The 13,997-nt window shown below is 37.7% G+C and overlaps 1 protein-coding gene across 1 annotated transcript in view; it reads left to right on the top strand.

Annotated features, from left to right (window-relative positions):
- The window catches only part of ABCA12 (ATP binding cassette subfamily A member 12), a 214,616-nt gene that overhangs the window by 187,422 nt on the left and 13,197 nt on the right, over positions 1 to 13,997 (top strand). The window contains exons 40-47 of the mRNA XM_007935860.1: positions 2,556 to 2,610; positions 3,180 to 3,357; positions 4,827 to 4,942; positions 7,031 to 7,190; positions 8,533 to 8,786; positions 10,973 to 11,177; positions 12,117 to 12,226; positions 13,440 to 13,581. Coding sequence (XP_007934051.1) covers positions 2,556 to 2,610; positions 3,180 to 3,357; positions 4,827 to 4,942; positions 7,031 to 7,190; positions 8,533 to 8,786; positions 10,973 to 11,177; positions 12,117 to 12,226; positions 13,440 to 13,581 — 1,220 coding nt within the window. The remainder of the gene's footprint in view (positions 1 to 2,555; positions 2,611 to 3,179; positions 3,358 to 4,826; positions 4,943 to 7,030; positions 7,191 to 8,532; positions 8,787 to 10,972; positions 11,178 to 12,116; positions 12,227 to 13,439; positions 13,582 to 13,997) is intronic.

Here is a 13,997-nt window from a genome sequence, read left to right on the forward strand (position 1 = left end):
GAAGAGAGTTCCACAAACTTATGTGTGTTTTTCTATATATATATACTCTTTATATATATATAAAATACATATATATATATACATAAATATATTTAAATATTGACAAGCTGCCCCTTCCACCCCAGTGTTTATTCTAACCTTTTGTTGCATTAGTAGCAATGGTTAACACAGTAGGAAACATCTCATTTTAAATTTACAACTATAGAGACAACAGAAAATGCCTTATTTTTTAATACATATTATATAGAGAAGAAATGTTAACATTCAGTCCAATTTAAGAAACACTATTTGACCAATCACTCTATTCCATGCATTATGCTGGCTGCTGTAGAAACCACAGAGAAGCTTACATGTCTCTAATCTTGACACTTTTACTTGATCTTTCAGCTAAAGATACATACAAAAACAACTGGATAATTATCATGGTTCAGCAGCGTTTTATGCAGAGGAGTAAAGTGTAGTTGCAAAGATTCCTTTGGTGAAATAGAGAATTTCTTGATTCTGAAGTACAAGGGAGAATAAATGTTTCCCCTTGCCTATACTATAATTCAGCAACAGGGCTTAAGTAGAGCTTTAAAATTGAATCACAGCAAAAAGAAAGCCCACTGATCCACAAAAAAAGATAAAATCACATTCCCTAATGATGTGATCACAATTATAGGTCAAATTGATTTTTGTGATTGTTGTTAGTTTGTTTTGTTTTGACTATATAATTTTTCTTAAACATGAAAGAGTTACATAATTCAACATCAAAATACATCACATTCTACTTAGTAAATATTGTTATTTTGTTGTTATTTGCCGTCGAGTCGGCCCCGACTCATAGTGACCCCTCCTTGGGTTTCCGAGGCGGTATCACTACGGAAGTAGGATTGCCCAACCTTCCTTCCGAGGAGTGGCTGGTGGGTTTGAACCGCCAGCCTTCTGGTGAGCAGTCAAGTGCTTTTAGCCACTATGCTACCAGAGCTCCCTTAGTAAATATTATAAATATAAATTAATGGAAACAATATAATTTTAGGATAATCAATAATATTTGGATAAGGAGCTCTGGGGTATACTGGTTAAGGCATTTTGGCTGTTAATCAAAAGTTTAGTCATTCAAACCCACCAGCCACTCCATGGAAGAAAGATATTTACAGCCTTGGAAACCCAATGGGGGTCACTATGAGTCAGAATCAACTCAATGGCAGTGAATTTTGTTTGATTTTGGTGATAATATTTAGATGCTCTGAAATTTGGTTTTATGCAACTTAAGAAGCACGTGAGAAAGTTTTTCCTCAGCGTATGACTCTACATTAATGCATTATTCTCTTCATGACTGTCCTCTACCAATCTTGCCCAAAGTTATTCAGATGGTGCAGAATTTTCCTTCACCCTGTGGTCACTTTGAGAAACTATTGCAACCTATTTTGACTCTGGGTAGCCAAAGTCTGCTAAGCGAGGGGAAAGGAAAAAGTTTTGCTCTTGTTAGGAAGGGTAATTAACCCTGGGAGATCCCCAATGGTTTGGGACTGTATTGAAACTAGGTGACTCCTTTACTGGAGGCAGCCAATGTCTCTGAATCCTCCTGGACTTTTATGTCTCAATAAGAATCCTTTGACAGTGGCTGAAGCTCCCATGCATGACTGTAGTACAGGCTGAGAAGAAAAGCATCTTAGAAGCGGTAAAGGAAGAGGAGGGAGCCTCCTAGGCTGCAATGTTTCCCCACCGTGGATGATGACACAGTAAAGACAAATAGGATGGCCAATGTCTATGTTCTAGTGCCAATACCAGTGGCCCTCAGGTTGACTCTAACTCATGAAGACCCCTTGTGTAAAGTGGAACTATGTGCCACAGAGCTTTTAATGGCTGATTTCTCAGAAATAGTTTCCCAGACTTTCTAAGCACCTTTGGATCAACTCTTGCCTCCAACATTTTAGTTAGCAGCCAAATGTGTTAAGCATATGCACTGCCCAAGTATTCCAGTGTCTGTTAAGGAGACCCTTAAATAACTAGCCCACATTTGAGTTGTTTATTTAAATATAATACATTTCTGAAGTGCTACTAAAATCCAAACCTACAATGACCAGATAGAGAAGAAATTTAATAGCAATTATACTTAACTGCAATGTTGTTGTTGTTATGTGCCGTCGAATCAGACCTGACTCATAGCGACCCCTCCTTGGGTTTCCAAGGCGGTATCACTAAGGAAGTAGATTGCCCAACGTTCCTTCCAACGAGTGGCTGGTGGGTTTGAACCGCCAGCCTTCTGGTTAACAGTCAAGTGCCTTAGGCACTGCAATTAGGGGAAATGCTATATAGAGAGTGTACATTTTTGTCTGTCCCGTAAAGATTTCATATACAATGTGGAAAATGTTTTTTTCTTTTTTTGTGAGTATCAATTTTTATAGTGTTGATGGGAATTAGGAAAAAAGATTGTAAAAAAGGGTATTCCACGGTAGAATTTTGTTTTAGACCACAGCACAAGGGGAAAAGCATTTATGAAAATTCATTTAAAATTTGGTATTTCTGATTAACTGAAGACCTGTGAATGAAGGAACGGTCTCTTGTTTCAGGCATCATCATGTATAGTCATCCTTATCCAGGAGTGCAAGACCAAGAACAAGCAACGTAAGCAAACATTTTTGGCATGAGGACTTTCTCCTTGGTGTAGCTGAGCTTTTATATAAAGTGCTATAATTGGAAATCACAGTTGTATCGGCATGAATGTCAATCTAGAAAAGCTGGTAATATATGTCACTGAGTGGGATAAAAGGAAGCTTCTGAGAGAGCATGGAGTGGAATTGCCAAGTAGAACTTGTTGACTGCAGATTCACAGAGTCTGCCGCTGTTACAAGTCAAGTGCCTAAGTGTTTCATCATTTCGACTTCCCTGCATAGCATTTAAGTATGATTTCTATGCTCAAGAATTATATATGCATGCCCTGCATCCTCCCTCTAACCCTTGGAGATGGAAGTTTTTCTATCAAGTATTTTTCGTCAGTTCAGAGGCAATGGAGCTACATTTATTCCAGGGTCACAGCAGAGTCAGGGAGGAGATATTCTCTGGCTGTCTTGCTGGACTTGGGTCACAGCCAACTCTCATACTGTTTTGTTGATGGTTTCAGTCATGGATCTTTCTGAAAGGAAGAGAGTTCCACAAACTTATGTGTGTTTTTCTCTCCCTATTGCTCACTATAGAATCAGCAGTTTAATCGATATTTTAGTAGCACTCTCCATCCTGATGGGCTACTCTGTCACCACCGCCAGCTTTGTCACCTACGTCGTAAGGGAACATCAAACCAGAGCCAAGCAGTTGCAGCATATTTCAGGGATTGGTGTGACATGCTACTGGGTAACAAACTTCATTTATGACATGGTGAGTGGCTTGTGGCATCTCAGGGACACCAGCATTATTACTGAGATTTACATACTCTGGTTTGTCCAAATCATCACCAAAATACACTGTAAATTGAAAAATAATGTTGAATCAGGCTTATATTCATTCAGTAGTTAGAGACAAGAAACTGCTTATTCTCTTCTCTGGTCTGAGAACCCTCTGAGTCCGATTCACCAAGCTACTTGTTAAAAAATGCATACTCCTGGACCCCACCCCAAACCTGTTAAATCCATATCTTGGGAGTGGAGCCTGGAGTTTATACATTTTTTAACAAGATCCCCTCATGTGATTTCCAAACACACAAAAGTTTGAGAACCACTACCATGAAGAAATAGAAGCTTAGCAATATGACAGAATAGCCTTGCCCAATGATGCCAAATAATCAAGTTTATAAAAATTTAATCAACTATTTTGAAAAATTCAAAGTATCAGCCTTTGCTGAATGACACATTAGAGATTAGTAGGGAAAACAAGGGATGCATTTCATTGATAGCTCTCTTATTTGCATAAAATGGTCCCAAAGTTCAGATGGTTTTTCTTGACTCCAAAAGGGGCAGTGTTGGCCAACAGCCCAGGATGGGTATGCATTTGCCTGGTGATTATGGTGAAATTGTCTGGGTTGTTGTAAAGATCATTGGCTTGAGGAGTTGGAGAGTAATTAACTGCACATCCATTTTGTTAATGTATCCAGTGAGCTCTGAAATGTGTTTGTTATAGAAGTCAAACGTAAAAGAATGGTAATGACTTCTCTGGACTTAATAGGAGCTTTAATATGGACTAACTATTAAGATAGCTTAAAGCACACATTTCTGTAACATCTACTTACTGCTTACAGATATTGTTCTTATATATTTGGTACACATTCCAATTTAGGAGATTTTCTCCCCAAAATTAAATTACCTCCTCTTTCATGTGTGGGTCTGGCTGCAAAGGCCTCAGCATTTAATATTTCTATTTGCCAATCAAATGCTGAGTTCTTTGTTTATAATTCTGTGATTTCAAGAATGCCTGGGACCTGCTGCCCTGCTGTTTTGTCACACCAATAACCAAGCCTTAGAAATCAACCATCAGAAAGAAGTCCAGCATTCAAAATGAAATCAGTACTTTGAGGACTGAATCTCATACCAAGCTACCTGGCTGTCTTATCTTTCTCACTGAACTTTGGTCATCAAATAATCCCAAGTCTCAAGCCTGGAGGCAGGAACACCAGGGACTCCCTGTATATCTGTAAAGATGGAGACTAGCTTGACCTCATATTGGAGGAGACAAATTCTAAAGTGAAATCAATGTAAAATATGCTGAACATTACAAGCAACAGGAGCATAAATAAAAATTCACTTCTTCAAATATTTCTAGCTCGATCTGTTGCAATTTTAAACTAAATGGGTTATTGATTAAAAGAAAAAAAACTTTCCATATCTTAAATATTGTTTTTCATATTCCCACAGGTCTTCTACTTGGTGCCTGTAGCATTTTCAATTGGTGTCATTGCAATTTTCCAGTTACCTGCCTTCTACAGTGAAAATAATCTAGGCGCTGTCTCTCTCCTTCTTCTGCTGTTTGGGTAAGCTGCTGATTAAGCAGTGAAAACAGAGCCCTGGTGACACAGTGGTTAAAGTGCTTGGCTGCTAACTGAAGAGTCAGGAGTTCGAACCCACTAGCTGCTCTTCTGGACGAAGATGTGGCAGTCTGCTTCTGTGAAGATTTACAGCCTTGGAGACCAGATAGGGAAGTTCTACTCTATCCTTTCAGGTCTCTATGGGTCAGAATTGACCGGACAGCACTGGGGTATTTGTTGAGCCACAAATAGGACCTCAATCTCATTAGCTAATTTATGATTGTCTTGGGGTTTCATTTGACATGAGTGACAGCTAATAACATATTACACTTGCTAGTCCATGGTGTGTGAAGTATAATGCGTTTGAAAATTAACGTTATTAATAAGTGTTAATATCTAACACTAATGAGCATGTGTTGGGTACCAGGTGTTGTGCTTAGCGATTTACATATGTAATCTAATTCACATAAAGATGGAGGCTTTGACCAAACAGACATATAAACAATTAGTCCAAGTGACTGGTACACTATGCAATCATCAGCCTATACTACTATGAGATCAGAAGAACTAGATGGTGCCTAGCTACCACTGTCAACCACTCAGAGGGGGATGTCTGTAAGAGATCCTGGATAGAGTGAGAGAATAATGTGGAACAAAACTCAAAATCATTTAAAAAAAAGGATCAGGTTTGCTGGTCTGATAGAGCCTGATGGAACCACTGAGACTATGGCCCTTAGCTGCCATTTAGGTCTGGAATTGAACCCATTCCTGTGGCTTCCAGCCAAACAAAAGACAGGCATATGAGCTGAACCTTTACAGTAGGTAGATACACTCCTTGGAGAGATCAATCATGGGAGAATAGAAGGGCTGGGTATGCACAGGGAGACAGCTCAAGCTGCAGGAGTGCATGGGAGGGAAGGATACAGGGAAGAGGTAACTATGGGGAGGAAGTGGGAAAGGAGCTGTTACACTGAGGTAAATTGTAGTCAATGTCATGAGACAAAGTATATGTGAGCTGCTGTATTGAAAGTGAATTTGCTCTGTAAACTTTCATCCAAATCACAATTAAAAAGAAAAAAAAGGAGGCTTTAGAATGACCAGAAAAATGTACATACATATGAATTTCTGTATTGACAAAATATATGAGTATCTGTTGCATTATAGCACATATGTATACATGCTGTACATAGGGTCACTATGAGTCAGAATCGACTCGCCAGCACCCAAAAACAACAACAATATATGCATGTATAACTTTTTTTATTCATACTTTTATAGATTTCTAAGAAGGCACATATAATATTATTGGATCTATATTTATAATAATAATAATTCCAATGCCATCAACTCGATTCCAACTCATAGTGACCCCCATTGGGTTTTCAAGGTGATAAATCTTTATGGAAATAAATTGCTTCATCTTCCTTCCTCAGAGCTTTTGGCAGGTTTGAACCACCAACCTTCTGGTAGCAGTCAAATGCCTTAGGCTCCATGCCACCAGAGCTCCTTAGAACAATAATACAGGTTGATATAAACAATGATTAGTGTAACAATACTGTCTATCCCGAATGTATGGCTGGTATCCATTTAATTAGCAATTGTAGCCAACATAGGACCTTTCTGTGGCTGGTTCTGTCCCATTGCTCGAAAGATTGCTCAAGTCTTTACTCAAAATAGTCTAACCAACTTCTAGTCTTGTTAGACAGTCCACAATGGTGTTATTTTTTATGCGACATTAAACTATGAGATTTATACTAATTGAACTCATCTTTCTGAGCAAATAAAATTTTGCTGGGAGGAATAACAACATCATACAAACATTAAATTGTAGTTGTGATGATCTAGAAATACTCAAGGTTCCTTAAAATATAACCTTCTTTCCATCAATTAAAAAAAAATTATATATATATATATATATATATATATATATATAATGAAAAAGAGAGACCTAGCTACAAGGCTTGGCAACTTCTATTTCATGCTTGTTTTTATTGTTTTTACTTTGGAACTGCATCTGACTTTTTCTTATTTATTTATTCTGTAAAAAAGAACAATCAAGGCATAATTTTAATTTTTAGCATTATTAACCTACAGGTATGCAACATTTTCTTGGATGTACCTGCTGGCTGGGCTCTTCCATGAAACTGGAATTGCCTTCATCACTTACGTCTGTATCAACTTGTTTTTTGGCATCAATTCCATTGTTTCCCTGTCAGTGGTATACTTTCTTTCCAAGGAAAAGCCTAATGATCCGGTAAGGTTCTTTCTTAGTCTACTAAACTTCCCTCAATGTATCAAAAGTGTCAACTTGCTTAAGGTGGAATTTTCCTTTTTTTAATTTTATGTTCTTTACATAGAAAATGAGAATTTCATTTGATTCTATCAAATGTAGGAAAGTGAAAGTATAGCTTTTTAAAATTATTTTTAGGCTCAATGCAGGTTAATGCCTATGATTATGTTTGCTTAGTGTCTAAACTATTGACATCTGATAGGGCTAGAGTGGAGTGATGGGATGAAATCAGACATATTATATAACCCAAACCAAACTTAGTGCCATACAGTCAATTCACACTCATAGCAACCCTCTAGAACAGGGTAGAACTGCCTTATACAGTTTCCAAGGCTGTAAATTTTTACAGACACTGACTGCCAAGTCTTTCTCCCACAGAGCAGCTGGTGAGTTTAAACTACTGAACTTTTGATTGGTTTGCAGCTGAGTAGTTAACCACTGTGCCACCAGGGCTCCTTAGACATATAATATAGCATCACATAAATCATACAGGCAACTGGTCAGCTAAACTTCTTATTTATTAACAAATTGTTGTGGTATGCTGGTGACAAGGACAATGGCTTAGTTCTATGACTATGCATTAGGAATCATTTGAACATTCATGGAGGAAAAAACCTGATTCTTTGCCTTTCAATCATGTATTGAAGTCTACTTTACTATAAGCATCACTTTCCACTCAGAGCTGACAATTATGATTAGTGAGAAGAGAAGCACTAACTATGCCAGGCAATTGAATAAAAAAGAATAGAGAGGAAATGAAGTGAACTGAGGGACAGACTAGCACACTCCAGGAGGAGAAAGAAAATTCATGAGCTGGCAGTGGTTGGCCCAATTGTGAATAACATGAAAATGAGCCATTTGCTCCTCATTGAGATATGTTTTCTCTCCCTCCATCTCATCTCACCATTTTAGTCCCTTTCCAAGTAGGAATTACCTCAAGTTCTGAAACTTCACTGTACTAAGTACCTCCCTCCCTTAGTCCCCTCTCCTCACCTGGATCAGAGTCCAACATCCTGGCTGTCCCTACCTTCTGGGGTCTAAGACAAGCTAGAAGTGACTCTGTTTTCAGGGTTGAGCTCAACACTTTTTTACCTCAAGAAAAATATAATCCTTTTCTGCCGGTATTTCAGTGATAAATCTCTATAATTTGGTGCAATAATTTTACCTAAACTCAGCATGCTTGTGACATAATCGACACTCTAGATAAGCGTCTAGGGTTTGAACATTTGCCTATGTCTCAATATAAAGTTTCATCAGTTTGTTGGAAGCATAACTCTGAGCTTCGGCGCTATTTCTCCTATTTCAGACTTTAGAACTTATCTCCGAGACCCTCAAGCGCATTTTCCTGATTTTCCCACAATTCTGTTTTGGCTACGGTTTGATTGAACTTTCTCAACAACAATCAGTCCTCGACTTCTTAAAAGCATATGGAGTGGAATATCCAAGTGAAACCTTTGAGATGGACAAACTGGGTGCAATGTTTGTGGCTTTAGTTTCTCAGGGCACCATGTTCTTTTTCTTGAGACTCTTAATCAATGAATGGCTAATAAAGAAATTCAGGTAAGTATAATGGGAAAATGACATTTGAAAACTCGATTCAGAAGATTCAGGGAGGTGTCAATAGTTAAGTTTTTGCATTTATAACATGGATATGTTTGGCTCAAAAAAATTTTTTTAAAATGTTACTCTGATTCTCCATTCCATTCAGCAACTATCTATCAAAGTTCCAATGTGTCTGCAAGTGTTACTGTAGAGTTGTTGTTGTTGTTGTTGTTGTTGTTATGTGCCATCGAGTCGGACCCGACTCATAGCGACCCCTCCTTGGGTTTCCGAGGCAGTATCACTACGGAAGTAGATTGCCTTATCTTCCTTCCCAGGAGTGGCCGGTGGGTTTGAACCGCCAGCTTTCTGGTTAGCAGTCAAGTGTCTTAGCCACTATGCTACAGAGTAGAGTAGAGGAGCAAATTTAAATGAGCACAGTTGTTTGGCTTAAAGAGATTGTGATTCAGTGGTGGAGCTCAAACATGTACATAAACAAAAGATGTCATCATAGAGTTGAGTTTGGAAGAGGAAGAGCACTTCACAGGCAGAAAGGGGAAGAGAGGACTGAAGATGGAGAATGTTAGTGAAGGGTTTGGGAAAAGAAGATGGAGATAAACTGAGGAAAGAATTACAAATAAAAAAAAAGAATCATTGACCCAGCAATTCCATTTCTAGGCATTTTTTCCTGCAGATAACCTCACACATATGCAGAATTATGTATGTATGAAGGTATTCATTGTGGCACCATTTTTAATTTAAAAAAAGAATGGAAACAATCTATGTGTTCTCTATTTAGGGACTAATTTTAAAAAATTATATACATATATTCATAAATGAAATACCTTGTAGCCATTGAAAAGAATCATACAGTTCTCTGTATTTTGTGGAATTTCTCTACTAGTTACTGTAAACTGAAAAATCCAAGGCTTAGGAGAGCTATTTTACTTAAAAAGAAAATAAATGACATATACAATTGAAGCATATGTATGCATAAACTATTTTAAATTGCGGTGCTTCTGCTGAAGATAACTGTGTAAGATTATGTACTTTTCACTATATATTCTTCAGCACTAATTCAATCTTTTACCACACATATGTATAACCTATTGAAAATTTAAATTTAAATTACATAATAGTAGTGAAAGGAAAGGTAAGAGCACAAATAGAAAAAAATCTTAGGGCATATTTAAGAACATAGAATAAATGCCATGAAGGAGTGGGAGCAAAAGCTTAAAGTGTGTTTGGGAGATTATGAAGTCCCTTGAATGCTTGATTAAACAGCTATTGTTTGGACTCTATTCAACAAACAAAGGTTTTTGAACAGAGTAACATGATGAAATGACGCTTTAGGAAATGTAATTGTTTGAATGTAGTGCTCACTGAAATGGAAGACTCTGAGACACTGGACAAACTAAGGCTCCCAAAGAAATAGAAATAGGAAATAACCAATGACAGGAAGAGTTATAAGACATTTCCAGTACTGGCAGACTGGCTACTTAAGTGGCTTTTAGAATGCGGAAGATTCAAAGAAAACATCACAGTTGGAATCTGAGGACGATAGTATCATTAAAAAGAAATAGGAACATTTAGAGGAAAGCCTGGATTGATTTGTTGAATTTTCAAATTTTCAAATTGTGTTTCATTTGGTTTGCTTTGGTATTTGTTGGGCAAGATATTGAGGTATGTTTGGCACAGTGAGTTTGCAGTGCTGGAAAACTTTAAAGTAATGGTTAGATCCTTAGTGAGATATTCACAGTATGAAGAGTACAAGATAACAATTGAATTATTCATGATAAAAAAATAATACGAATTTTAAAAAGGTAATCATTGATCTTTGATTGAGGGTGTGGAGTCTTCTAATGACTCTGGACTTTCTGTTAGGAAGTGTCTTTCAAACTCATACTGACTTCATTGTTACTGAAATGAGGCTTGTGGATTGTAATAGTGCATTTGTAAGCAGTGAAGGCTTGGAAAGCAATATGTCTTTCCCAAATACCATTGTAAAGACGATGAAGAAAGAGAGTACATACTAATTTGTAAGCATTTGACTAGCAACTACATGACAAATTAAAAAAAAAAAAAGAAAGAAACACCTAGCATGTGATAGCACACTTTTAGAGAATTAAGATCCCATGGAAACATGTCAAAATTGAGTGGTATTATTTCAAAATCATGATGCAAAAATCACTGGGTCCATTTTTTAGGCTCTTCTTCAGAAAATTTAGTTCTTCACCTATAGTGGAGACAATAGATGAAGATGAAGATGTCCGGGCAGAAAGGTTAAGAGTTGAGAATGGTGCTGCTGAGTTTGACTTGGTCCAACTACATCGTCTCACAAAGACCTACCAACTTATCCACAAAAAGATTATAGCTGTAAACAACATTAGCATTGGAATACCTGCCGGAGAGGTAAGGAACAATGTTTTCTTCCTAATTTGCTTTTGATTAGCATAATAAGTCACAAATAAAGATATTTATTTTTCTTCAGTTTTTTTTTCTGGAAATATAAAACATTCTATATTACTGAAAGAGAAGTACAGCCAATCCCTGGAAATGTCTATGAATTCTGCAGCTATAATTAACATCATGTATCATTTACCCTATGAGCCTTCCCTGTTAGCTGGGAGATTCACCAGCCCTCACCGTACACCAAGTCCTGAGCCCCTTCCCAAGCTCCTGTCCTCTCTGGTTGGACTTTGAGTCAAGAAGTCTGTTCAGGGTGTTCTCTTCAACTTTTAATTTCCAGGAAAGGGCAGCTTAAAGAAATCAGTTTTCAGAAGTGAGGTCCTAGAATGGCCATTTATAGTCTAGCCACTTTCTCAGAAGCAATATTAAGACAGCTTTGAAAAGAGAAAGTGAATGTAGGTATTTCCCTTAGTCTTCTGGGCAGAGCTGCAAACTGAATGCATTATATTTATTTGACAGGCTAAAGAAATTATTGCTTCAGTAGCTTATTCAGTAGACGTGTGATTTTGTATGAATAATGTGAAACGTATAAATATAATTACTTTGTCAAGTTAGCAAATCTTACTTGTGGCATATTTTATCATGTCATACAGAGCTATATTATCACATAATATATAAAACATGCCCTGTGCATGTATGTGTGTGTGTGTGTATACACACACACACACACACACACATATTTTCAGGTTGTTAAAAGAAGAAAAGATGTGTAAACACACATTTGTTTTAAAAGAGAAACTTTTATCAACCTGACTAACTAATTCCAGTGATCTGTTTTTCTTAGTAATTTGTTTCACCCAGGGAGAAGTTGCAAAGAGATCAAGAGCAACATGTCATTGGTTTGTATTAAGGTTTACATCTTTTTCTTTTTCTACAAACCAGTGCTTTGGCCTTCTTGGGGTGAATGGAGCAGGAAAGACTACTATCTTCAAGATGCTGACTGGAGACATAATTCCTTCAAGTGGAAACATACTGATCAGAAATAAGACTGGGTATGAAAAACTAATGTTTCAACTTACATTTGTTTCAACAAAAATCCTCACAACTGGACCAATAAGGAGCTCTGGTGGCAGAGTGCCTAAGGCATTTGATTGCTAACCAGAAGGCTGTTGGTTCAAACCCACCAGCCACTCCTCGAAAGGAAGGTTGGGCAATCTACTTCCCTAGTGATAGTGCCTTGGAAACCCAAGGAGGGATCATTGTGAGTCAGATAGGACTTGAGCGCAGTGAGGTAGGTAGGTAAATTTAGGTGCTCCAGTGGTGTAGTGCCTAAGGCATTTGACTGCTAACCAGAAATCTGACAGTTCAAACCCACCAGCCACTCCTCAGAAAGAAAGTTGGGCAATCTACTTCTGTAGTGATACTACTGCCTTGGAAACCCAAGGAGGGGTTACTACAAGTCAGATCCAACTTGATGGCAGTGATTTGGTTTGGTTTTTGGACTAATAAGCAACATCATGATAAATGGAGAAAAGACTGAAATTGCAAAGGATTTCATTTTACTTATAACCATGATCAACCCATAATCAAATGAGTGAAATAATTTAAATGGACTTTTTATTTATGTTATTTTACAGTTGTATTATTAAATCCTTAAAAGGGAAAATTAGCTATAAAAAAAGAGAGAATCTTTAAACCTTTGAGTATGACTGTGATGTTGTTGTTGTTGTTATGTGCTGTCAAGTTGGATCCAACTCATAGCGACCCCTCCTTGGGTTTCCAAGGCAGTATCACTCTGGAAGTAGATTGCCCCATCTTCCTTCTGAGGAGTGGCTGGTGGGTTTGAACCGCCAGCCTTCTGGTTAGCAGTCAAGTTGCCTTAGGTACTATGCTACCAGAGCTCCCATGACTGTGGTAGTGGAATTATTTTACCCCTTATTATCAGAATTACTGTCCCTGGTCATGTGTAAACAGTTAACATGTTAGGCTGTTAACCAAAAGGTTGGAGGTTCAAGTCCATCCAGAGGCAGCCTGGAAGAATGACCTGGTGATCTACTTCTGAAACATCAGTCATTGAAAACTCCATGGAGATAGTTCTACAGTGACACAGATGGGGTCACCAGGAGTCCAAATGACTCCACAACACCTGGTTTTTATCAGAATCACCAACTACTATGGCCAGAATTGAGCTACTTTCCCAACACTTGGCAAGCAGACAGAATTTATCTTGTACAGCTCATTTGTGGTTTTGACCTCTCACTGCAGATCTCTGGGTCATGTTGACTCTCACAGTTCATTAGTTGGCTACTGCCCTCAGGAAGATGCCTTAGATGATCTGGTAACTGTGGAAGAACATTTGTATTTCTATGCCAGGGTACATGGAATTCCAGAAAAAGATATTAAAGAGGTGAGTACACATGTGAAATACTAGTTCATTTGAAAACCATTGTTGTTTCTGTCCCTCACTTACCCACCCAGAAGACCAACTTGACATTGGGAAAAAAAACTATGACATTTTCCTCCGGGAGTGACAATGAATGTAGTCTATTGAGTGTACAATCAGTAGCTTGAATATACTTATCATATCTACATCCTATGAACTCAGAAACTCTTTGGCTTGTGTTAGTTTAGTTACTTTTGAGAACTATCAAATAGAAGTTCACACTTGCATTAGGCTCAAATTATGTATAACATTGCAACGAATCAGAATTCCAGAACACTTAACTGTGCTCATGAACAACCTGTACATAGACCAGTGGTCGTTGTTTCTACAGAACATGGGGGTACTGCATGGTTTAAAATCAGGAAAAGTATGCATCAGCA

Source organism: Orycteropus afer, unplaced genomic scaffold (assembly GCF_000298275.1).
Source record: "Orycteropus afer afer isolate SDZICR_OR568_19922 unplaced genomic scaffold, OryAfe1.0 scaffold00002, whole genome shotgun sequence".
Taxonomy (NCBI): domain Eukaryota; kingdom Metazoa; phylum Chordata; class Mammalia; order Tubulidentata; family Orycteropodidae; genus Orycteropus; species Orycteropus afer.